Raw genomic sequence first — 26396 nt, 5'->3', positions numbered from 1 at the left:
CAAGACATACGCGGTGTTTGATTTCAATCAAGGAAATTCAGTCTGCCCGTAATGAAGTTGCCCAAATCGCTCGGCTCATCCGACTGGAAATACTCGAAAGACAATTCCTTGAAATACTCTAAATCGACGACCTTTTCTTGGTTCTGAAACGACATGACGTCACAAATATGCAAATTAGATCGATGAATAAAGAAAAGAAGGACACCAACAAATAAAGGTGTCCCCTAATATAACCTCTCGGGTCCACCAAATTTTCTGTCGGTGAAATTTGTTTGTCGTGTGGGAACAACTCGTTCATTGTGTTAAATCTATCTATCTATCTATCTATCTATCTATCTATCTATCTATCTATCTATCTATCTATCTATCTATCTATCTATCTATCTATCTATCTATCTATCTTATCTATCTATCTATCTATCTATCTATCTATCTATCTATCTATCTATCTATCTATCTATCTATCTATCTATCATCTATCTATATATACACACACACACACACACACATACATACATACATACATACATACATACATACATACATACATACATACATACACACACATGTATGTGTGAGTATCTATTTATATTTACATTCATAGATATATGCATATGTATGTATGTGTATATATATACATGCAAATATATATATATATATATATATATATATATATATTATATATATATATATATATATATATATATATATTATATACGAGGGGCGTTCAATAAGTAATGCCCCTGCCCCACTTCCCATAGCAGTAGAGCAACGAAACTTGCCACAGTTATTCTTTTTCTACATAGGAACCACCCAGAGTTACGCATTTCTCCCATCGTTTGATGCGGCTCTGGAGACCATTTTTGTAGAAGAACCCAGCTTGGTCCTCCAACCTCAACGTGACTTCAGAAATCAAGGCTGCATCATCTGGGAAACGCTTTCCTTTCAAAAACAACTTCATGATTGGGAAGAGGTGAAAATCAGAGGGTGCAAGGTCAGGAAAGTAGGGGAGATGGGGAGGAGTTCATAGCCATACGCCTGTGCTTCTGATCTGGCGACAAGCGAGTTGTGGACCGGAGCGTTGTCCTGCAGGAGGAGGATGCCTTGCTGATCTTGCCCCGCCTCTTGATTTTGATAACTTCTCTTAATTTCCTCAAAAGTGAAGCATAATATGCTCCTGCAATTGTGGTACCCTTTGCCAGGAAATCTGTCATCACTACTCCGTCCTGGTCCCAGAAGACTGTGAGCATGACCTTGCCAGCGGAGGGCTGCACCCTTGCCTTCTTTGGGGGGGGGGGTGAGTCACGGTGCTTCCACTGCATTGACTGGGCTTTGGTCTCTGGATCATCGTGATGGACCCAGGTTTCATCCTGTGTAATCAGTCTTTTGAAAAACTTTGACTCATCTTGGCACATCTCCAAATTCACCCTCGAGTACTCGACGCGTTCTTGCTTCTGGAAAGGCGTGAGCAACCTGGGAATCCATCTGGCAGACACCTTTTGCATATGCAAATGGTCATGAATGATAGTTTCCACAGACCCGGTACTAATATTGACCTCATGGGCTATTTGGCGAATAATTATGCGTCGATCTTCGAAAATGGCAGCCTCAACTTGACGGACAGATGCCTCATCAATGGCAGAAGGGGGCGACTAGATCTGGGAGCTGTTTCCACAGAGTTCCGACCATGTTTGAATTCACGATGCCAGCGTTTTACAAGGTCATATGATGGGGCATCATCACCATAAGTTACTTTCATTTCATCAAAAGTCTCCCGTGGTGTGCGTCATTTCAAATACAAAAACCGGATCACTGCTCGACACTCAACAGGCTCCATTTCACACTTGACTCGATTCAAACACCTGTAAATCAGAAACCACAATTAGTTCAGAGCTGTAATTTGCCACTTACTCTATAGAGATATAAATGATTGCACATACAAAATTTCAGCTAGATCAAACAACTGCAAGTGGGTCAGAGGCATTACTTATTGAACGTCCCTCGTATATATATATATATATATATATATATATATAATATATATATATACAATAAAAATGGTAAATAATTTTCCTGTGTTTTTCATGTAACCAACAATTATTTACCGGTAAATTTCGGTATGTAAATACGACAAAATAATTGTCAAGACCTTTGTAAGGTTCAGTATATAGTAAAGAAAAATAAGTTGGCTAGCAGCAAGCTGTTTCGCCTCATACCGAAGGAATTAGAAATGGCAGTCAAAGACCGTTTTTTCCATTTCTATAAGTGGAGATTCCAAAAAACGAAGGCCTTGCGGCTCACATACACAAAACCGGAGTGGAAAATATACGAATTCAGTCACTTACCGTTAATAGCGAACACGGTGTTTCTGGATCACAAACATATAAAAAAAGGGGAGTTTGAATTCCGTCATCAGCGCTATATTCGATAGCTTTATCAAATGCCACCAGCCCTCACTTCTGACCCCGCGACATCAGATAGTGGGGGGAAGTGCGCAGATGTTAAAACCAAGTAACGACTGGGAACGTAAATTTTCCCTCCTAATTTTTTGGAATCTCCACTTATAGAAATGGAAAAAACGGTCTTTGACTGCCATTTCTAATTCCTTCGGTATGAGGCGAAACAGCTTGCTGCTAGCCAACTTATTTTTCTTTATTTTTCTTTACTATATATATATATATATATATATATATATATTATATATATATATATATATATAGAGAGAGAGAGAGAGAGAGAGAGAGAGAGTGAAAATTTGCAAAAAAACAACAAAAGACGAAGACGGGTGTGTAAACAACAAACAGATGTATTAGTTTAACGCTCGGGAAGTGAGAAAGTCTTATGTATAAACGTGTATATGTACATATATATACACTCATACACACATATACGCACACACACGTAAAGCAAGTTGAATGTGTAGAAAATAAAACCATAAAGAATGTGGATATGTGTATACCTCTATGAGTGTGCGGGTATGTCTGCCTACGTGTCCATATGTGTGTGTGTGTATCTACACACACACACATACACACACAAGCCTTTTTAATCTTTGAGTTACTCAGTTTCATCAACAAATAATTTAGTGAATGATGTACAGGGGTCTGAAGATTGTTGTAAGGTTCGCAGTCGGATATCATGAAACTGCAGGTACTCCGATGGATCAATAGGTTTTTTTAATAAACACACACATACACACTCACTCACTCACTCACTCTCTCACTCACTCACTCACTCTCTCACTCACTCACTCAATCAGTCACTCAATCAGTCACTCACTCACTCACTCACTCAATCACTCACACACTCACTCACTCACTCACTCACTCACACACGCGCTTACACACCCCACCACACACAGATGCACGCACATTCACGTGCATCAAACCAGATCGCTCGATAAACAAATGAATCATTAGAGACGGTCAGAGATACCTTTGAGAATATGATGAATGCAGTCCTGGCGTCTTTTGCAGGAACTCCAAAGTCTGACAGAACATACTCGAATTCCTCAATATCGATGATTCCATCTCCTGAGTAGAATAATGTTGAGAAGCTCCAGGTTACTCAGAGGACAACATGGATGTTATAGAAACAACGCGATTGACGGGAAAACCATTTTGTTCGAAGCACGCGAAGCAGCGTGGTTCGTTTGGAATTTTCTACTTTTTTTTCCTATACATAAAGTCTATAGAGAGAAGTTGTTCTCCGGGGCAAAAATCCCGCAGCGAATGCCATTGACATTCGAGTGTACAAAATCGTATTAAAAATCAATGCACACACCGTGATTTTGATCTACGCTTTTTCGTGTTTGTGTTGAATCTAGCTTGAGATGCTTCAGTACACATCGGCAAATATTTTGTTTGGTGATTTCTGTATAGGATTTTCTGTTAAACCCCAAAGAACCGCGGTGATATCTATCCACGAGAGAATTGGCCCCGCAGATGGGATGTTCGCATAATACCATCGGCTGGCAATCTAACTGAAACCATATGACCGGCGGTACGACATGCCTTTTTTTTAACACAATAATACTCGCACCCACATTACTAATTTGACCAAAAATCTTATTCAATAGCTGGATGAGGCAGTTCTACCATACCCACTGCATTCTTCTTATATAACACCTTCAGATTATCGCCCTTTCGGTCGCTCTTCAACAATCTGTGAGGCGCTTCGCTCAACAACAGTGTGGAGCTGAAAACGCGGTTTGAGGAATTCTTAGTCAAAACCCCGTGATTTCTACCATCAATGTATTGAATAATTCGTGAAATGTTTGGAAGAATTTGGGAACAATGAAGGAGAATATATTGCTGACAGATTTGTTAAAATTGTTGATGGAAAATAAGGATTAAAATATGGATTGATATGAACGGGGGGGGGGAAGGATTGAAATAAATGGAAAATAAAACGAATTTATCTGACAACCCAATACGTGTGTGTACGAATAAAACCGAACAAAAACAAAGCCAAGATGGCCATGACTGGAAGGTCTTCTCATCAAACGCCCGTGTTATCAAGACGACATGAAACGAAATAACAACGACCACGGCGACAACAGCAACAATAATTCTTTGTAATTTTGGCACAAATTAAGCAATTTTGAGGGGAGGGGTAGATCGACTACAATACTTAAACTGGTATTTTATTTTAATCAACCTCGAAAGGCTGAAAGGTAAAGTTGGCCTCGGTGGGATTCGAACTCAGTAAGGTAGAACAGCCGGAAGAAATAGCAATATGTGTTTTTATCTTTCGCCATAACAATTGTATCAGCACGTCGCCTTAACAACAACAACAACAACGACAACAGCAGCAGCAGCAGCAGCAGCAGCTGCGGTAAAATCAACTCACTGGTTCTGTCGTATAAACTAAAGCGATATTCAATATAGTCGTCCAACCAATCAGGAATGTTGTGGGTGAGTCCAGCGGCAGGGGGAGGGCGGTTCCTGTCTTTGATTTTGCTTTTCTTTGATGTTGCCGCATTCAGTGCCAGATTGGTCCACATTTTGATCTACAAAGAAGTATTACATACTTAGAGGCATACATACATACACACATACATACATACATACATACATACATACATACATACATACATACATACATACATATATACAAACAAATATCTCTTTGGAAATCAAAGAAAAAGAGGATATCTATGGACAATTGCTTCGAAACCTCCAGCTTCTATATCCAGACTATGAAATCATATTTATACCAATAAACACCAACTCAAGGAATACTGGTGGACTATTCCCATCAAAACTTCTGTCAAATGTAAACATAACAGGCCAGATATTGTAGTTTGAGACAGAAGGGCAAAGGTATATACCATCATAGGGGTCTGCTGCCCTGCAGATATAAATATCTCTTTGAAAATCAAAGAAAAAGAAGATATTTATGGACAACTGCTTTGAAACCATCAGCTTCTGTATCCAGACTAGGAATTCATATTCATACCAATAATAATTGGAGCACAAAGTTTTGTTAGTAAATGCTTAAAGGAGAATCTGGACAAACTGGGATTTTCAGAAAGAGAAATCGACCGGCTGATTCGTACATTACAAACGCAATCTGTGAGTGGAACGGTAAAGACTTTTCTTAAGTTCCAAATGGGAATTTGTCTGTATTAACTTCATACCAATGATGGAGCCTTGTATCTTTGTTGGAAACTGGCTCACTCCTTTGTGGAAGATTTATAATAATTAAAAAATAGAAGAGATATACATACAGATATGCATGCATACATACACACATATTCATTCACACAAATATATGTATATAATATATATATATATATATATATATATACACACACACACACACATATGTATATATGTATGTATATATATATATATAGATATATATATATATATATTATATATATATATATATATTATATTATATATATATATATATATAGCAATAATAATTCTCTAAATGAGATATAGACAGTGACTGCTCCATAATATAAGGGATATTAGCCAACTGAATATGGCTAGGGACAGGGCAGGGTGGTGGGGGTGTCACTGTTGCATTTAGCCCCAGGCGAACATCAACGTCACCAGATAGGCCGACGCCATCACGGCGTCCTCTATCTTGCAAAGGGAGATCATTCACCAAGAAGCGGATACCACACACGGACCTAGGTTTCAAGGTGTATTGCCTATTATCAACGTGTGGTAGGCATCGCTTCTCGATGAACGACCAACCGTGCAAGATATATGCAACAGTGACACCCCCACCACCCTGCCCTGTCCCTAGCCATATTCAGTTGGCTAATATCCCTTATATTATGGAGCAGTCACTGTCTATATCTCATTTAGAGAATTGTTATTGCTGTCGAACAGATTTTCGAAATCAGTAAATGTATTTACTTGAAAATCCTTATATATATCTTGCACGGTTGGTCGTTCATCGAGAAGCGATGCCTACCACACGTTGATAATAGGCAATACACCTTGAAACCTAGGTCCGTGTGTGGTATCCGCTTCTTGGTGAATGATCTCCCTTTGCAAGATAGAGGACGCCGTGATGGCGTCGGCCTATCTGGTGACGTTGATGTTCGCCTGGGGCTAAATGCAACAGTGACACCCCCGCCACCCTGCCCTGTCCCTAGCCATATTCAGTTGGCTAATATCCCTTATATTATATATATATATATATACATGTATGTATTTTATACATAAGCATTCACACACATACGCACACGCGTAGATTAAGAATTTATCGCGTATAGCATTTACCATTTACCACAATTACCCAACTTCTTGTCATTGTTCCATTTATTTTCTTTAGCTCCTCCTATCTGTAATTATGCAAATTACGTCATTCACCCACAGGCTCAGCTAAGCCGTACCACGCCAAAACATACGTCTATCGCTTTCTCTAGTTAGCAAACGTCAGCCTGCCGTTTTCATAAACTTTAAAGATTAATTCTAAACTTTCGACGTTATCTCCCCTTTGTTTTGAAGGTCGCTAACAATTGCTGCTAGGTTTGTGTTACTTCCTCTAACCTACGTAAACATTTCGTTAAACATAGAATCTACTGACATTCATTAGATGCTCATCTTAACTTACACATACATACGTACGTACACACACCACACACACATACGCACACGCACACAAGCACACACACACATATGTGTATATATTATTATCTCTTTATCACCGGTTTTGTTGAAGCTCCTGGAGTATTGCATGCGTAGCCGTCTTGCTACTTGCAGCCTACGGTACTATGCTATCCATTCTTTTCACCTCTCTAATACTTTCCTGATTATTCTGGCCGTGCCAAGGGGGCAAACCTTTTGTAACAGTTCTACTGGGCCCTCTATTCCCCTAGATGCCTCCTGATACTGTTCCCAAGGACCCAACAATAGTTGGCACTATCTTCACCTCCTTCATTTTCCATAGCCGGATTATTTCGTACTTAAGAGGGTTGTATTTATCTTTTCATCTTCCTTCTTGCATGCAACATCAACAATACAGCATATGTGGTCCACCTTGTCCGGTGTTGTTGTTGTTATTATTATTATTATTATTATTATTATTATTATTATTATTATTATTATTATTATTATTATTATTGTTATTATTTCGCTTAGGAATAGCGGGGCTAATAACCTGGGGTTAGAACTCAATCCACGTTTGCCTCAGGACTTAGCGTCAGTCAAATGCTGTGTAGGAACAAGCGAGTAGAATATCAAATGAATGGGCAACCATCTAATGAATTTCATTGGCTTACAGATGTTTCTGCTATAGGATGCAATGCACTCATACTCATGAATGCTTGTGTGTGACTCTATAGCTTCATCGGAGCTTCAAAAATGACACGATGGCCATTGGTGGAATACTTTTGATAATAGGTCTACTTCTAAGCAAGAGCAACATACAAATTACACACACACACACACACACACACACACACACACACACACACACACACACACACACACACACACAATAAAGAAAAATCATTTAAAAATGGTAAGTTATCACCCGAATATTTTTGGGCACTGACCCATTCTTCAGCGGTGATGTGACCATCACTGTCGAAATCTGCCACGGCCTGGAGCTTTTCCCACACCGACAGGAACACATTGCAGGCACGAACCCTCTCCTCCTGGCCATCGCTCTTCCAGCCGCTTATTCGACATATCTCCTGTGAACAGAGAAACGGCTGATGCATGTCAATACACACACACATACATATATAACATACATATATGTCAACACACATACACATACATATATACGTACATACATACATACATACATACACATACATACATACATACACATACATACATCCATGCATGCATTCATACATAAATACATACATACATACACACATACATACATGAATACATACATACATGCACACATACATGCATACATACATACATACATACATACATACACATACATATATACATACATACATACATACATATATACATACATACATACATACACATACATACATACATACATGCATAAATAAATACATACATACATATATACTCACATACATACATACACACATACACACATACATACATGAATACATACATACATGCACACATACATGCATACATACACACGCCCATACATACACACATACATATATGGAGGCTTGCATGCATACATACATGCGTACATACATGCATACATACACACATACATACATGTATACATACTTACATACATAGGTGTATATATGTTTGCATATATGTATGTATTTAATATGTTTTATAAAAAATTCTTGATACAATAACAAGTATTAAAAAAAAAATCCCTGAAATTAAAATTTATTCTTACGTTTATTTATTTATTTTGTGTTGAAACAGATATTGTTATATTTTGGGACGGTCATTTTTTCTTGCCAAATAAACACACGCACTGTATATTCGCTCTTCACTTCAGATTTATTATTGTTCTTATTTTACGTCCTTTGTCTGGAAATCTTTCGTCACACGTCTTGTGACCTCTTCAGCAACTCTCCATTCCGCGTGTCTCCTGTTCTATTTACTCGGTTCTCTAAATAGTATGGAGTAAACAGAACAGAAGGAGACACGTGGGATGGAGAATCGTTGAAGAGATCGCAGAATGTGTGACGAAAGATTTCCAAACAAAGAAAATCCAATAATAAATCCGAAGTGGAAAACGAATTTGTGGTGCGTGCGTTTATTTGGTAAAAAAGAACAAAGAATTACCACCGCAAAATTTATTAATTACATAAAAGACTTTAATAAAAGTGAATTAACACAGACTTTATGGAAGGAAGTTTTAGTGTAAGCACCTTTCACACACAAACGTGCATAAGCATAAGCATTTACATGAGTAGAAAGCATCCGGTGCTAGTGGACACTTACTACTGATGAAGCTCAAAGAAGCAGAAATTCGGATTTAGAAATTCCACCGTCGCTGCTGGACGACTTCCATCTGCTGCTGTTATATTTTTGGTCTTTTTTTTAATACTATAAGAGATACTTTCTCGAAACGAATACCGCAGTTTAGAAGACTTTCAACAGTATATATTACTTTAAGTATGCTACAGATGACTAATTTGAACTAATATGATATTCGCTCCGTCGCTAATAACGAATGTACACACGCACGCACGCACGCACGCACGCATGTACGCACACACACACACAGACACACACACTCACACACACATACATGTATGTATATATATATATAACAAAATGAAGGATAAAATGTTAGGTTAATCAGAATTGAAGTCATTCGTTTCGTTTTCAGTTCATCATCTGCTTCATTGTTAAAAGTTTGGATGGGACGCGACGGTTCCAAGTAAAGAAACGAATATCGTAACTTCGGAAAGTTCTGCTCTAAGGATCCCGGGTCTGATCTCATTGCGTGACATTATGGAGGAAAATTATGGAAAACGGAAACTGTGTAGGTGCCTGACAGGTGGATTGTTTCTCTAATTTACAATGTTACAGTCTTGTCACATAATGTGTCATTCCGCCACACATGTCTATGCTATGCTCATACGTAATTCAGAAACAAATAATATTGTTGAACGAACAACCGGATCCTCATCGACGAACGACGGAGAACCACCACAAACCAGAACTATGTTCTAGTTATATTTATTCGCTTTTCATTTTCAGAACGTTTCCAGCTTCCATTACTTTTCCTTTTTAACATGAAAGTCTTTCGGGGCGTCCATGTTTCTAGACCTTCACGGTGCCATTTTCTCCTGAAACATCGTACATAGAACCCAACCCCAAACAACACTAAGCACAGAAGAGGCATTCATTGTAAAATAAACGATTGCCAGACCCACTGCACTCTCCACAGGATCATTAGAACGGAAACGAACCACCTAGGCATTTGATCTGTTAGAAATAGCAGCTAAATATCCTTAAAAAATCATCTTACTGTTTTTAAAAAGCAGGCAGGACACGTTAATGTAATCATAGATGCATTATGTTTTTTTTAAAAAAAAACTCTGGTTGGATGGTCATAGTTGGAGATCCTATATTCACAGGTCTGCTCTACAAGAGAAACATCATGAACCACAATATTTGATCCGTAACTTACCTGTCTGCATAAGTCGAAGTCTTTCCAGTCTAAATATCCACTTTTGTTAAAATCTGTTGGAGTAGAAAGAAAGAATGAAAGAAAGAAAGAAGAAAAGAAGGAATTAAAGAATTAAAAAAGAGAGGAAGAAAGAAGGAAAGAAAGGAAGAAAGAATGAAAGAAAAAAAGAAGGAAAGAAGGAATGAAAGAATTAAAGAAGAGAGGAAGAAAGAAGGAAAGAAAGGAAGAAAGAATGAAAGAAAAAAAGAAAGAATGAAACAAAGATAGGAAAAGAAAGAAAGAAAGAAAAGTGCGTTTACTGATAAGAGTGGAATAGTTCGGCAACCCAACCCTGGCCATCCCCTCCTGCCGTTGTCTACATAGAGCTTTGTTGGCTTTGCGCAGCGTTTGGACGAGTGGAAGATTTAGAGAGAAGAATCGGTGAAAGATTACGTAGAGGTTTACCTCTCACCTCAGACTCACATTCATGACATTCTTGTACAAAAACATATATACACAAATGCATAAAAAAACATGTGTGTGTGCGTGCGTCAGGTGTGTATATATATGTGCATATGTGTATGTAAATGCATGTATGTATGTAGGTAGGTGTATATATATATATATATGAATGTGTGTGTGTATATCTCTATATATATAAACGGCAAAATGTCTGTCTATGTGTGTGTGTGTCCTTTATACACATCCACAATTTTTCAGTTAGAGGGCTCGCACTTTCTATGGTCTTTCAAAACCGTCCAAGGGTGGTCGTGCGCATCTTTATATTTCCCCAGTCACCCCGCAAAGCCATTAAAAAATCAATAGAAGTGACTTTTTTGTGAATTTTCTATCCAAAACCCAATCAAATTGCCTGAAACGTGATACACCAATTGAATGCCAGCTAGCTGTATGTGATTGGTCGGAGATTTGGACAGTACTCGCATGTATGTGCGCACGCACGCAGCTGTATATGCATGCACTAGCACTATGACCCGTAACGCCGGGTCATAGTGCTAGTAGATATATATGCATACACACACACACACACACACACACACACACACACACAGACACACACATATATATATTTGGAATTTACAAAAAAACAAAAGTCGAAGACAGGTGTGTAGACAACAAACAGGTGTATTGGTTTAACGCTCGGGAAGGTGAGAAAGTCTTTTACGTTTCGAGCCTAAGCGCTTCAACAGAAAGGAGCGCAAGAAAATAACCAGAGAGAGAATAAAAAAAAGCTTTAGTGGCTAGAGGTCAATCATGGCGATGGCCGGGCAGAGATGGTCAGACAGGAAAGCTAGAAAGAAAGGGAGATAATAAAGTAGTGGTAATCCCAAAACGAATGTGTGCGTGCATGTGTATGTGAGAGTGTGTGTGTGCGTGTGGATAGGGGCTGGTGACTTTGATGTGTGGGTATATATATATGTATGTATGTATGTGTGTGTGTGTATGTATGTATGTATGTATGTATGTATGTATGTATGTATGTATGTATGTATTGTGCATGTGTGTGTGTATGTATGTATGTATGTATGTATGTATGTATGTATGTATGTATGCCTCTACGTATGTGTGTATGTATGTGTGTATGTATATGTGTGTGTATATGTATGTGTGCGTGCGTATGAATGTGAATTTAAATATTTAAACTGTTTCCCAAGCGTAGTTGGAGAAAGTGTAAATTTTTTAAGAAGCAATCATCCCAGACATTTGTATGTTACCTTGTATCCACCCGGGATCGATTCCCTGTACAGGTGTTAATCTAGGCCCCTCAACCTCCCCCCTCCCGCTTTCCCATACAAGTTTATGTCTTTTATACAACATTTGGCAAATATTTACTGCGTTGCTGTGGCAACGGCCAGCTAGACTCTGGTCATTAGACTGGAAACTGAAATGTGTTATTATTTATTTATTACAATTTAATTATCTAAAAACACACACACACACACACACACACACCACACACACACACACACACACACACACACACACATACACACACATATACACACACACATGCATATATCCACCCATCCATCCATTTATATATCTATATATTTAAAAAAATGCTTACCTGTTTCAGCCTTGAAAGTTTTTATTCGAACAAATCAACTCCAGCAGATATTTTTAAACGTCAAATTACGGGGACATAAATAAACCAACCCCGGTTGTGAGGCCATGACTCTGTTCCTCACTTATAGATAATGAACCTTTTTAAGGTTCCCAGTGCTGAAGTCATCGCCATTAAGAGACTGATTGGTTCACAAAGCTACGAGTATCGATTAGAATTGAAGCTATCACTCTCGTCATTTACAGAATTAAAGAATCGACAGGACCCTTTCCGGATGTCAGTTTCTTTGAATTTTGTGTTGGCAATGAATCCCTGGTCAGCCCCGAGAAAGAAATGTAAAGTTACACGATGAAAGCTGCAGATGAAAGAAAGCAATTTCACTCACGCTTGTTGATGACTTTCAGCTGTATTCAGGTAATAATCCCCGACACCAGGAAGCGGTGAGAACTGGACAAAACATTCTCACAGGACATAGAAAAGGAGTTTGGTCAAGACAAGTGTTCACATTTGGTGGTGAAACATGGAAAACTTGTCGGCCAGGCAAAGAATATGGATACCAATGGCCTGTCTGTCTCCTCTATCGCCAGTGATGAAGGCTACAAATACCTTGGAATCAATGAGAATATTGTATGCGGCGGTGCTGTGAGTGAAGCTGAATCGACAAAGGAATATTTCAGCAGATCTCACAAGGTATGGAGGCCTGAGGTGTCTGCGTCCGGTAAGGACATATCCCACAATGCATTCGCAGTGCCAGTGCTAGTAACATTTTCGAACACAAGACTGGACACTCGAAGCAACCCACTGCCTGGACATCAAGATAAAAAAGAAAATGGTACCTTCCATATCAACAGTGACACTGACAGAAACAATGTAAAACGGAAGGAGGGAGAATAAAAGTCCAGACGGCCTTTGAGTGCCGCATCGTGAAACACTTAAGCGACATCAGCTGAACAGCAATGAGAGGAATTAATATAAAGATGAGAGTAGTAAAGCGAAAGAAAGAAATAACATCGTCTAAATAGGGTGAAGAACTCTTGAAAAGATACACCGAGTGTACAACTGTTCCATGATGTGTGGACTGACCGACTGAAAGTTGAAGGAGAAATATCAAACCAGCAGAAAGTTATCTAAGGGTCCATATCCCGCAAGCAGGAGAATTCCTACAATAGTGACGAGAATGGTAACCTCTCCGGCATCTGCAACAGATACATCAGATCTTATCGAGAAGGCCATGTGTTTCGAATCCAGGAGCGGGAAAAAGCTACAAAATACTCGATCAACAAGAAAAATAAAGATGCTTCTAAATCTCCACATTGTGACAGAAAGTGTTGATTGCCTCTTACTGCCGGGGAAGATATTATCCATATCACAAGCAACTGTCCTCCAAATGTCCGTATAATACTACCTTCCTATGAGACATGACATTGTAGCTAAGATGGTCTACAGTGCAGGAAGGTTTGTCCATAGGCACACCTGAACCAAAATGTATCCACACCTTTAACAATGAAAAATGATAAAAACAGCAAGTTGGTGTAAGCAGAAGTCATGTACTGTTGTAGAGACCATCTGCCTGGCTGGTGGGAATATTTGGTGAAGAATTGGGGGAAAGGTGAACATCTATTAAAAAAACTGATAAGGAAGCTACATCTCGTATATCCAGGCTACAGACTCTCGTGTGTTCCATGTGTGCATAGGTGCACTGGGCTATGCAACAACAGATCTGCATGAAAAGAAAAAAAAAGCCGACGGATTCGTATTTCTCAGATACGGTCATTTAGAGGAGCAGGGAACATTTGTAAAACATTTCAGGGATTCTCCGTTTGAGGGTTTTTTGAAGGAAACATATGCACACATTCACGTATACATGTGGAGCACACACACACATACACACACACCACACACACACACACACAACACACACACACACCACACACACACACACACCACACACACACACATCAAGCAATTCAGGTAACCACAAACATCAAGGACTCTCTTGATTTAAGCAAAAGAGATTTGATACTTTGTGACCGGTTGGAATTCTTTAAAAGAATTAGATAATACATTAAAAAATCTATCCCACAGAGCCACACATACATACAAGTATCCACAGATACGCGTACAAACAAATAGATATATAGATACATACATACATACATACATACATACATACATACATACATACATACATACATACATGCAAGCAAGCATACATACATGCATATATGCACATAAACTCGTTGAATTTGACTTGAAAGGCAGTTACAGTTTAGTTAATCTAAAATCAATACCATAATGGGGCAGTTAAATTTGCTAAGTCCGGACACACACACACACAACACACACACACGTTGTTTAGCAGATGCTGTCTCTGTGAAGCCATTCAACACATGAAGGTTGTCTGCGATGATCTCAAGCCTTTTCATTCCTCATTTTAAAAAATTTTGTCTACGAAAGATATTAATTTTTTGTTCTATTTTTGTTCTTTTTTTTCCAGAAGCTTCCATTTAGGTGAAGCTCTTGTAGATTTTATTGTCCTCGGAGTGAATGTCCTCGACAGATCGGCGAAGTGTCTCCAGTGGTGCTAATCACAAAACTGGCACCGATGCCACGAAGGAAATGGTTCGTGGAATATTGGTCTGGAAGAGGAACGGTCAGGCTGTCAGATTCCGAAAACCAAACTGAAGAAGCCTTTCCAGACTTTTCAAATACGGTATAACACATACATACACACATACATACATACACACATACATACATACATACATACATACATACATACATACATACATACATACATACATACATACATACATATATACATACATATATACATACCTACTTACATACATACATACATACATACATACATACATATACATACATACATACATACACACATGCATATGCAACAAAACACGTGCCACTAAAGAATATTATAGCCGAATAAAGAAAATTTGGACCTCAGAACTCACTCCATTCAATAAAACAGTGGCCCACAATCTGTTTGCAGCACCAACATTTGGGCTGCTTGATTGGACACTTGATGAGATCCGAGCCATTCATGTGAAAACCCGAAAAATACTAACAAGCACACATAATTTCCTCATAAACACTGACCACCTCTACCGAATACGAAAACAAAGCTGAAGAGGCTTAATATCGATCCAAAATTCCTTTGAATATCGCATTATATTCTTTCGGCAACATTTTTTAATCACCAAGTGTCGAAGTGCATCCTTTGACCAAGTTTGCACACATGAGTCTGGTAACATCCAAAGACTTGGAAGGCAGCTCCTTGAGCAACACCCTTTGACTGATAAGGAACAGGAAATATCAACCAAGTACCTGATGCACAAAAGGGATAGAGATGCAGGTAAAGCGGTAAAATGTGACAACCGATGCAGACTTTATAGAATTCACACCGAAGATATTACCCGCATCATAAGCAGTTGTCCGAAAATGTCATCACTGTATTATCTACCGATGAGACATGACGTTGTAGCTAGGACACTCTATAATGAAATCCGTCGGAAGGATAATCCCGAGCACAAAGAAATAAGAACCCACAATATGGTAGAAGCCATAGCCACTCATAATAAAAAGGAACACCGGTGGAATGTCCCGGTGAAGACCTCAGTAAAATTTAAGCTCAACAAACCTGATAGAATGATTTGGGATAGAAAAGAGAAACTGTGCACAGTTGTGGACATTTGCTGCTCAGCGGATGTTAACATAAAGCTGAAGATCAGTGAAAAAGAGAACACCTACGCTGAACTATTGAGAAATCTACAGCTACTCTACCCAGATTACAAGTTCAGGTTTATACCTATAATTATTGGTGTACCTGGGATATGTAACACACTGTCTAAATACCAATCTTGAGAAATTAGGTTTCTCATAACCAGAAAGGAGAAAGCTAATTCGAAGACTACAGATCCAATCCATCACTGGAATTGTAAAAATCTGTAAAACTTTCCAGGAGTTTATCATTTAAATATATATGAGCTAATCAGAACCACTCCTATCCCAGTAATATGTAATTCAGGCCATAACCAAATGAAAACAGAACACTGGTTTTATAGATAGGAAAAGAACCAGTCAGAATTAACCATCATACACACACACACACACACGCATGCGCGTGATAGACTGAATGACGCATAACACATAATCGTAAGTTCAAGTCGCAACAACCCTTTCTCTCTTCTTCGATATTCTCTGTCTGACCCTGATTGCGGTCAACAGGTTTTGATCGTCGCAATGCAGGGCTGTTAGTTGTTTCTCTTTCATCCAAATTGTCGCCTTCACCCGTTGAGATTCACCCAGTTTCCTCGTTTTCTTCCGTTTGATCATTCGTTGCATTCGTTACTCAAGATCGAATGTGATCCGAACGTCTGCACACAACTTGACCCCTTGGTGAACGCAAATTGATCAAACTTGCAAAAGTTTCAACGACTGTTGCTGGTTGCCACCACGGCTCATGGAGAGGTCGAGTATACCCAGCACCAGTCGCTTTCATTTGTGGTCCTTCCTTGTTCTTCACATTCATTCGTTTTTGTTTTTCTTCAACATTTTTGTGCGATGACGAGAATAAAAGGTCGAATCTCGTTTGCAGGTTGCAACCAAACAACAACTCAGCTGCAGACTTGTCTGCAGATTCAGTCAGGGTCGTGCGACAGGCAAAAAGTAAACGATCCAGTTTAGTCTGGTATTTTCTGGCACTTTGCTTTTTCAAATACCGTCCGAACAGCTCATTCTGCTGGGCCATTTGAAGACAGACGATATGGTGCAGTTCTTATGCGACGTACCCCATTCTCTCTGAAAAATGTCTGGAAAACCTCACTTGTGAAAGGAGTGCCATTATCTGAACAGTTTGTTTCTGGAATCCTAAATGTAGAAAATGATGAGCGTAGTCAGGCGACCGTAGATTCTGCTGTAGCATGAACCACTGATGTACATCTTTCCATTTCGAATGCGCATCAATAATCAATAAGCACATCATACCATTAAGAGGACCAAAATAATCAACGTGTAACCTTGGCCACGGTTTTTCTGGCCACTTCTATTTTAGGCAACGGGTACTTGTCTAAAACAGCTGATCGGTTGACTGTAAGTTTATAATCTCCGCAAATACGCACTGGGCCATCCTTTTTGATCACTGGTACAATGGGAGCTGCCCAATCAGAGCATTGAACTGGAATAGTAACACCTTCCGACTGTAAACGTTGTAATTCGGTTTCCACTTTTGGCCGCAGCGCGATCGGAAGTCTTCCAGATTTACAAAACCGCGGTGACTTGTTGGAAAGTAATTTTATGTTTGCTTTAAATCCATTCAATTTTCCAAGCTTGGTACCAAACAAAGTACAGTATTTCTTTTTCTTTTGTTCCAACGATGGTGTATCACAACTATAAGGCAACAGGAATGTAATCAACTGCTAATGAAGCTTCTTGTTCTCTTGTCAGTTGCTCAACATCTCAAAGGTGGACGTGTGACCCCTCGACTTTGCAAAAGCCTTTGATAAAGTCGTCCATAGGATGATATATCACAATCTTTCAAGGCGGCGAAGTGGCAGAATCGTTAGCATGCCGGGCGAAATGCTTAGCGGTATTTCGTCTGCCGTTACGTTCTGAGTTCAAATTCCGCCGAGGTCGACTTTGCCTTTCTACCTTTCGGGGTCGATAAATTAAGTACCAGTTACGCACTGAGGTCGATATAATCGACTTAATCCGTTTGTCTGTCCTTGTTTGTCCCCTCTGTGTTTAGCCCCTTATGGGTAGTAAAAAAAAAAGGTATTTCGTCTGCCGCTACGTTCTGAGTTCAAATTCCACCGCGGTCGACTTTGCCTTTCATCCTATCGGGGTCGATAAATTAAGTATCAGTTGCGTACTGGGGTCGATCTAATCGACTGGCCCCCTCTCTCAAAATGTCGGGCCTTGTGCCTAGAATAGAAAAGAATAAACTGCTTAGCTAACACACACACACACACACACACACACACACACACACACACACACACACACACACACACACGTATATATATTGTTCATAGACGAGATCCAGGTGTTCTCTGTATAGAATACACTTGGAAGCGCTCAAGAGATTCAAACTTGAGCGGGTTTAGAAGCAAATTAGATCAATATATAAAGTGTATATATGTGTGTGTATGTGTATGTATACACATATATGTGCGTGTGTACGTTCACACAGACACACACACACACCGAGGCATACATATCCATGTATAAGACATACGTTGACAATCTCTGAGTTCCAGCCCTGACTGGGCTGCGCACAGCTGTTCACTTTTATATAAGCAACACATTAATCCACTTTACCTGCCATATTGATTTCTATTATACGAAAATACATTTTAATATACTTTCCCGAGCCTAAGGCGGCGTTTTTGCAGAAGCGTTTGCGAGCTGGATAGAATGTTTAGCAACATTGCGTCCGTCTTTACGTTCTGAGTTCTAATTCCGCGAAGTCGACTTCGTTTTTTATCCTTTTTTGATCGACTTACCCCACTCCCCGCGAAAGGGCTGGTGTTGTTCCTAAATTCGAAATCAATTTACTTTACTACACACGCAGTGAGCAAATTAAAAAGGAGAAATTTGCCGAGGGACTGTGTGTGTGTGTGTGTGTGGAGTGTTGCTTTCCTTTGCTCGTTCACTCCCTCCTGTATATTTCTGCGTATGTTGCTGGTGGTAGAACACGAGTTGCAGAAGATACCTTTTCCCAAAGAAAGGACCTCTGGCTATGTACGTCAATATTCTTTGAAAAACGAAAAAACATTCTATAACTGCAGGCGCAGCAATAAGCATTGGAAAAATTAAGGATTAGAAAAGAAAAAAAAAACTATTAGTTTACAGTAATTAATATGAATTAGCACAGAATTTTATTTAAAAGAAGTTTATTTTCCGTGAAAGAAAAGAGAAGCCAAAAACAGTGTAAGAGTGAAATATTATTTTGGGTTCTATGTTTTGTGGGGTGGATGTGGGGTGGGAGTGGGGTGGGAGTGGGATGGGAGTGGAGCTGCGTAACCAGGAAGGTGAACACGAATCATCTTTTGAATGGATTGGATAAAACCATTCTCAGTGAATCGACATTCCTGGGGCAAATCGAAAATTGTCTGCAATATTTGAAAGTAATTCATCCAGATTGCAAGTGTGTGTGTGTGTATGTATGTATGAATGTATGTATGTGTGTATGTGTGTGTGTGTGTATGTGTGTGCGTGTGTGTGTGTGTATGTATGTATGAATGTATGTATGTGTGTATGTGTGTGTGTGTGTGTGTGTGTGTGTAGCTATACGTCGGCTTTTAATTCGTAATTTAATTTGCTTTAACGCGTGCAAATTTAATTTTCTTTTACATGAACAAATAGGCTTCACTCTATTTCCGTACAAGCCACAGATGATCCGAAATGATCCGAGTAAATAGTGTTGATAAGCCACAAGAATGGCGAAATATCGGTGTCTACCATTCTCTGTGATTCCGAAGCGAGTTGCGTCGCCTGGTCCGTGACATTCGGGGGTTCTTTAACCCTGGGCGTCGTTTGGGGAACTTTCCCCGGACACTTTCCGACGGTAAATTTGGCGTATAAACAAAACACACTGCATATGTGTAATTAATAATGTTTACACACACACACACACACACACACACACACACACACACACACACACACACACACATACGCACGCACGCACGCACACACGCACACACACGCACACACAGACACACACACAAATTATGTACACACATAAATATGTATGTGTGTGTCTGAATATGTTTACATGTTTATACGTTTATATACAAACATATATACATAAATATATATGTATAAGCATACACACACACGCACAGACGTATATATATATATATACACACACACACATGCATTCATACATATAGATAAATAGATACTTTTGAGCACTTGGGTGAAACGAAGTAGAGAAAAGAGCTGTCGGATACCAAAGGCAGAGTAAAACGAATTTTTTTTATGTTATTTGTATATTTTATAAACTATTACTCAGAGTTTCACATAATCGATCATTCGACAAAAGTGAACTTCTGGGAAAATACAAGGCTTTATTAGAATATCACAGAATAATTACAATTTAATTCTCTCTCTCTATATATATATATTAGAATTTAGAATTTAGAATTTAGCAGAAGCGACTGAAATAAAGGTCAGAGAGTTTCGTGCGTTAACACTTCTCAAAATAATTACAGATCGAAGAGCTGTGGGCTTATATAGCTGGTGAGAAATGCATTTTCCTCTGGGTTGTTCTAGATCGAATACATATATGTATGTATATGTGTATGTCTTTATACACACGCGCCCGCATACACACATACATACGTACATACGTGCATACATGCATACATACATATATACACACACACATATATATATACACACACACACAAACATGCATAAATGTACATTACATACACACGTGTATAAACATGTGTGTGTGTGCAATGTTTGAAGAGGCCGATAGGTCCCTGTCAACTTGATAATGGCAATATAACTAGTGAGGGGATGATAGCTCCAAAAGCATGGGGCCGTGGTAAGAATGGGCTGGAAAATGTTCAGGGAGTTACCATTTCTACCTCTACTAATGCTCTTCCTCGATGTGAAGAGCAGATTGTGCGATGCCGGGGTTAGAAATGTTACGCTGCATGTCAGCGAGACGCGGGCTGGAATGCAAAAGATTTGTGAAGGTTCGAAGAGAAACGCTGCAAGCACACACCGATGGACGTGTAACATGAAGGCCAGATTACAAAGGGGTTGAGAGAAATACTGAGTATACGAGGAATCGGGTGCATTTGTCAAGAGCGGGTGGGCTGGAGATGATCTGCTCAGGTCATGTCATGTAAATGGGAAATGACCGGTGTATAAGGAAGTGGCGAACGATCCAAGTTGAGTGGAAACCGTGAAACGGGAAAGACCGGGGAGGACCTGGGACGAAGTGTTAATAGGAAGACGTGCATCTTGCGGCGGGGATGACAAAGGGGCCGGTTGATTGGTGATAGGTGGAGCTGCAGAAGACCTGACCATCCACTGCGAAAGGAACAATGAAACGATGGGATTTTTTTTTCATCTCACAAAGCCAACATTTGCGGCCTCCACTCATAATCACGGTCAAAATAACCCGCATTAGGATTGAACCTGAGAACTCATGTTGGCGAAGCGAACTTTTAAACATTCGGTCATCAGAATCCAATGACTTGAAGCAAGAAAAGAAATAATAATGATGATGATGATGATGATGATGATTTCAAATTTTGACCGAAGACCTAAAATTTTGCGGTGAGGAGCCAATCGATTGACATCGATCCCAATAATTGATTGGTGTTTTATTTTATCGATCCCGAATGGATGAAAGATGACTTCGGGGGGATGTGAACTCGGCAGGTAAAGAACTGGATGAAATATGATGAGAGAGAGAGAGAGAGTGGGGAGAGATAGATAGATAGATAGAGAGAGAGAGAGAGAGAGATAGAGAGAGAGAGAGAGAGAGAGAGAGAGAGAGAGAGAGAGAGAGAGAGAGAGAGAGAGAGAGAGTAAATAATTCCGAACTTACCAAAAAACGTATGGAACTCATGAAGAAGTTTCTCTTTGCGAAAACTGGAAATATCATTCTCTTGTGTTGCTGAACTGGTTTCGTTCCCCATTTCTACAGCTGACCCCTAATTTTCCGTTGCTGTTTCAACCCTTCCCGGTAAATAATTATTTTTCTCCAATTCCCATTTTCTACAATGAGTCCAAAGACGGGAATAACTTCTGGCTTTTAATATTGTTTTTTTATTTATTTTTTCTTTCTATTTTGTTCTGGTTAATTCCGCTCGTTGTTGTTGTTGTTGTTGGTTGTAGTGCAACCCCCACCCCCACCCAGGCCTGCTGTAATATTAGGAAAAAACCTTGTTACGTAGATGACGGTCGTTCACCCCAGGACAGTACGATTTGAAGATGGATAATATTTCGCTGCTATCTCTAGCAAAAAGGTTGACCACATCCAGGTATCCCCTCCAAACTTCTCATTGATTTCCGTGTTTTCTGTTTTGTTTCCTTTGTCCGCTGGTCAGTTGGTTGGCAAAGTAAATAGAGTTTTGTGCCCAATAACTGAAGTTGTGGCTTCGTGTGTCGTCAGGTCTGAGAATTCACAAACAACGAAGATGTTTGTGTTTCTCGGAGAGGAAAGCAAATGCTCCAGATGGGTCAGCTTCGTTGGCGAGAGAAATGGACGGCGGCGGCGGCGGCTTCTGTGGCCTGGAAAGTCTTTAACCACAGCTGGAGGAGGAGGAGGAGGAGGCAGACAACCGTCTTGCTTTCGCCTTTTTTAGTCTCTCTCTCTCTTTCCCTCTTCCACCTCTCTCTCTTTGGCTACATCTATCTATCTATCTATCTTTCTCTCTCTCTCTCTCTCTCTCTCTCTCTCTCTCCTCTCTCTCTATTTATCTATCTGTCTCACTGTTTATCACTTTTTCCTGTTTTCTCTCTCATTTTCTCTCTGTCTCTCTTTCTTACACACGCTCGCGCGCGCATACATACATGCACGCTCGCCCAAGATACTTTCTCAATGTCCCACATACATACATATATACACACGCACGCATACAAGCACATACACACACATACACACATCTAACCAGCCACACCACCAACACTTCACCACCACCACCACCACCACCACCACTTCCACACACTTGAGCGTTTCAGATATGTCTTACAGTTAGTCCAGGTGAAAAACCTCGTTCTGTGCTTTCACAAATGCCCCCCCTCTCCCCACTCCCCCACTCACACAGAGCAACACTATGAAAAGGACAGAGAGAGAGAGACGCGCGCGCACCAGAAACACACATCTGTATAGACACGCACAGATGGCGCTTATACAGACGATATGTGTGTGTGTGTGTGTGTGTGTGTGTGCGTGTGATTGTATATATTTTGGGGTGTGTATGAGTGTATATATATATCACACACATATATATATATATATATATATATTATATATATATATATACCGGAGTAAACACATAAATGTGAAACAAGGTGGAAAAAAGAGTACCCAAGTACCAGGGGTAGAGTAATATGCTTTATTTAAAGCAGTAGAAAATTCAACAAAACCTGTTACTCTGTTGAATTTCTGCTGCTTTGAAATAATATATATATATATATGTATATATACGCGCACATGCATAGGCCGGATAGCCAGGTAATAGAGAACCCAGTTGGTGACCAATTTCCTGAAAAAGAAACACGGTAATTTTTCATAAAAGTATTCTTGCGAAATCCAAAGAAAAAAAAGTTTTTCTTCATAAAAATGATATAAGATTAAAAACAACAGCCAAAAAAGAAAGAAACACAAAAAAATAAACAAATAGCAGAGATAAAACAAAACCTGTCATCTGTGGCAAACATAGACAAACATTCTTGTACGAAATGCTTCACAATAAACAACATAAGCTAGTCCCCCCCCCCCCCGCTCTTCCCCCCCCCCCCTCCGCTACTTGAGGATCGACATAAATATTGCTCTAGTTTGCCGCACGTGAATATCCAGCGTATGCTTCCGCAAGACTTAAGTGACAGATTCTGAGATAAGAAACAAACATTAGATGTTATTGATAGTATTTTGTAGCGACAAATGAATATTGGTTTTGTTGGTTTATTGATATATTATTTATGTCTCTCTTTGACTGAATAGAAAGTGTGTGTCACTATCGACACGCAGGGAAATGAAATATTTCAAATGAATGACAGTAAAGATGACACAAAAAGAGAAATATTGTTTTTGTTCTGAATATAGATCAATTTTGAAAAGGATATTTTCTCAGCGAAGTGAAAGAGAGACTGAGCTTTGAAGAGGATGGGTAGTAATATATTTCGTGGCAGTATTTAGAGACGGTGCAAGAAAGGGAGAGAGGGAAGAAGAAATTGACGGACATCTCTCTTGCGGCAGAATCGAGCGCCTGCGTAAGGAAAAGGGGGATAACTGAAAGAAGCAATTGATGAAAATGTGAAGCCTATTACGATAGGATTGGGAATATTCTAGTGCTGTATCTGCTGTTGCCTGTCCCTTGGATAACACTGGTGGCGTGGAGGGGGGGAGGCCGGTATGCATGGGCGACTGCTGGTCTTCCATAAACAACCTTGCCCGGACTTGTGCCTGGGAGGGAAACTTTCTAGGTACAATCCCATGGTCATTCATGACCGAAGGGGGTCTCAGGGAGAAGGAGAGAGGAGAGAGGTAAGGGAGAGGAGGGAGAGACTGTACATGAGAGAGGGAGAGAGAAAAAGGTTAAGAGAGGTTGGGTGAAAGAAAGAGAAACGTTGGAAGAGAGAAAGTGAAAGAGAGACAGGAATAGAGAATGAGGGAGAGAGAGAGAGAGAGAAAGAGGAGGGAGAGAGCGAAAGAGATGGCATTTGAAAGTGCACTCGGCTGCCTTTAGGGCGAATCACAAAGAGATGAGCAAAAAAAAACTTCAACAGCAACAACAACAGCAACAATCGTTTCCTTTCCTATGTGTTGACGAGAATCAATAATCTCGTAAAACGTTAAACTACATCCAATTAATTTATTTTCTACATTATTTAAATCGATTTTTATGCATTATTTATTTATTAATGTATACACTTTTCTATTTCTTTTTCTTTTTTTTTCTATAAGGCATTTTCGGGAAATTAAAGTTTAAGACATCAATCAAGGCTCTATGTTCGAATAATGCGATGTTGTTGCCGCCATTCGGTGGGGGATGGGAAATCATTGACCGTGATAATCGAGGCACACACACAGTATTTCCAATCTAGATAAACTCCCTCCAATAAGCAGAGGCCAAAGTTTATATTTTGAAGCTGGGAACTTCACAAGTTTAATAACTTGTGAAGTTTTCCATTAAAATTAAATAGCAAAAACGAAAACTATGCTAACACGCACACACATATATATATATATATATATATATATATATACATATATATATATATATATATATATATATATATATGTATGTATATATTGTTGGCATCCTTTTTGTCTCGAGAGACAATGGAGTTGCGCATATGTATATATACCACAAACACATTCATATACATTCATATATATATATATATATGTATGCATATATATATATATGTGTGTGTGTGTGTGTGTGTGTGTGTGTATGTATGCATATACACATACATATACACACACATTCATATATATACTTTTTTCCTTTTATTTATTTCAGTCGTTTGACTGCGGCCATACTGGAGCACCACATTAAGGGGTTTTAGTCGAACAAATCGACCCCCAGGACTCTTTGTAAGCCTAGTACTTATTCTATCGGGCTCTTTTGCCGAACTTACTTTTGCTAAGTTACGGTAACATAAACATGCCAAAGTCGGTTGTCAAGCGATGGTGGGGGGACAAACACACACACACATGCACACACACATGTATACATACGACGAGCTGCTTTCAGTTTCCGTCTACCAAATCCACTCACAGGACTTTGATCGGCCCGAAGCTTTTGTAGAAGGTACTTGCCTAAGGTGCCACGCAGTGCGACTATATATATATGTGTATATGTGTGTATGTGTGTGTGTGTGTGTGTGTGTGTGTGTGTATACATATATACACATACACATACATACACACACACATATATATGTATTTATGCAAACACATAAACATAATATTTATTTATATTCAGAAAAATAAACACATATATACACACACACATATATATACATATATACATTTATA

The 26396-nt window shown here is 39.3% G+C and overlaps 1 protein-coding gene across 2 annotated transcripts; it reads right to left on the bottom strand.

Moving 5' to 3' along the window:
• Positions 1–23096, bottom strand: LOC115223571 (calexcitin-2). 2 transcript variants are annotated; one of them, XM_029794208.2, is made up of 6 exons: positions 22233–23089; positions 10576–10628; positions 8024–8164; positions 4852–5011; positions 3436–3533; positions 1–143 (listed from the first exon to the last, which is right to left on the bottom strand). In XM_029794208.2, the coding sequence occupies exons 1-6, from the start codon at positions 22321–22323 to the stop codon at positions 24–26; spliced, it is 663 nt and encodes a 220-aa protein (XP_029650068.1). In that variant the 5' UTR covers positions 22324–23089; the 3' UTR covers positions 1–23. The 2 variants fall into 2 exon arrangements, with proteins under 2 accessions (XP_029650068.1, XP_036368259.1); XM_036512366.1 differs by lacking the exon at positions 8024–8164 and having other exon boundaries at positions 22233–23096.
• Positions 23097–26396: the final 3300 nt, after the last annotated feature.

The sequence above is a fragment of the Octopus sinensis genome, linkage group LG23 (genome assembly GCF_006345805.1).
Source record: "Octopus sinensis linkage group LG23, ASM634580v1, whole genome shotgun sequence".
Lineage (NCBI taxonomy): Eukaryota > Metazoa > Mollusca > Cephalopoda > Octopoda > Octopodidae > Octopus > Octopus sinensis.
Note: the sequence above shows the minus strand (reverse complement) of the source record. Positions and strands in the feature narration are given on the sequence as shown.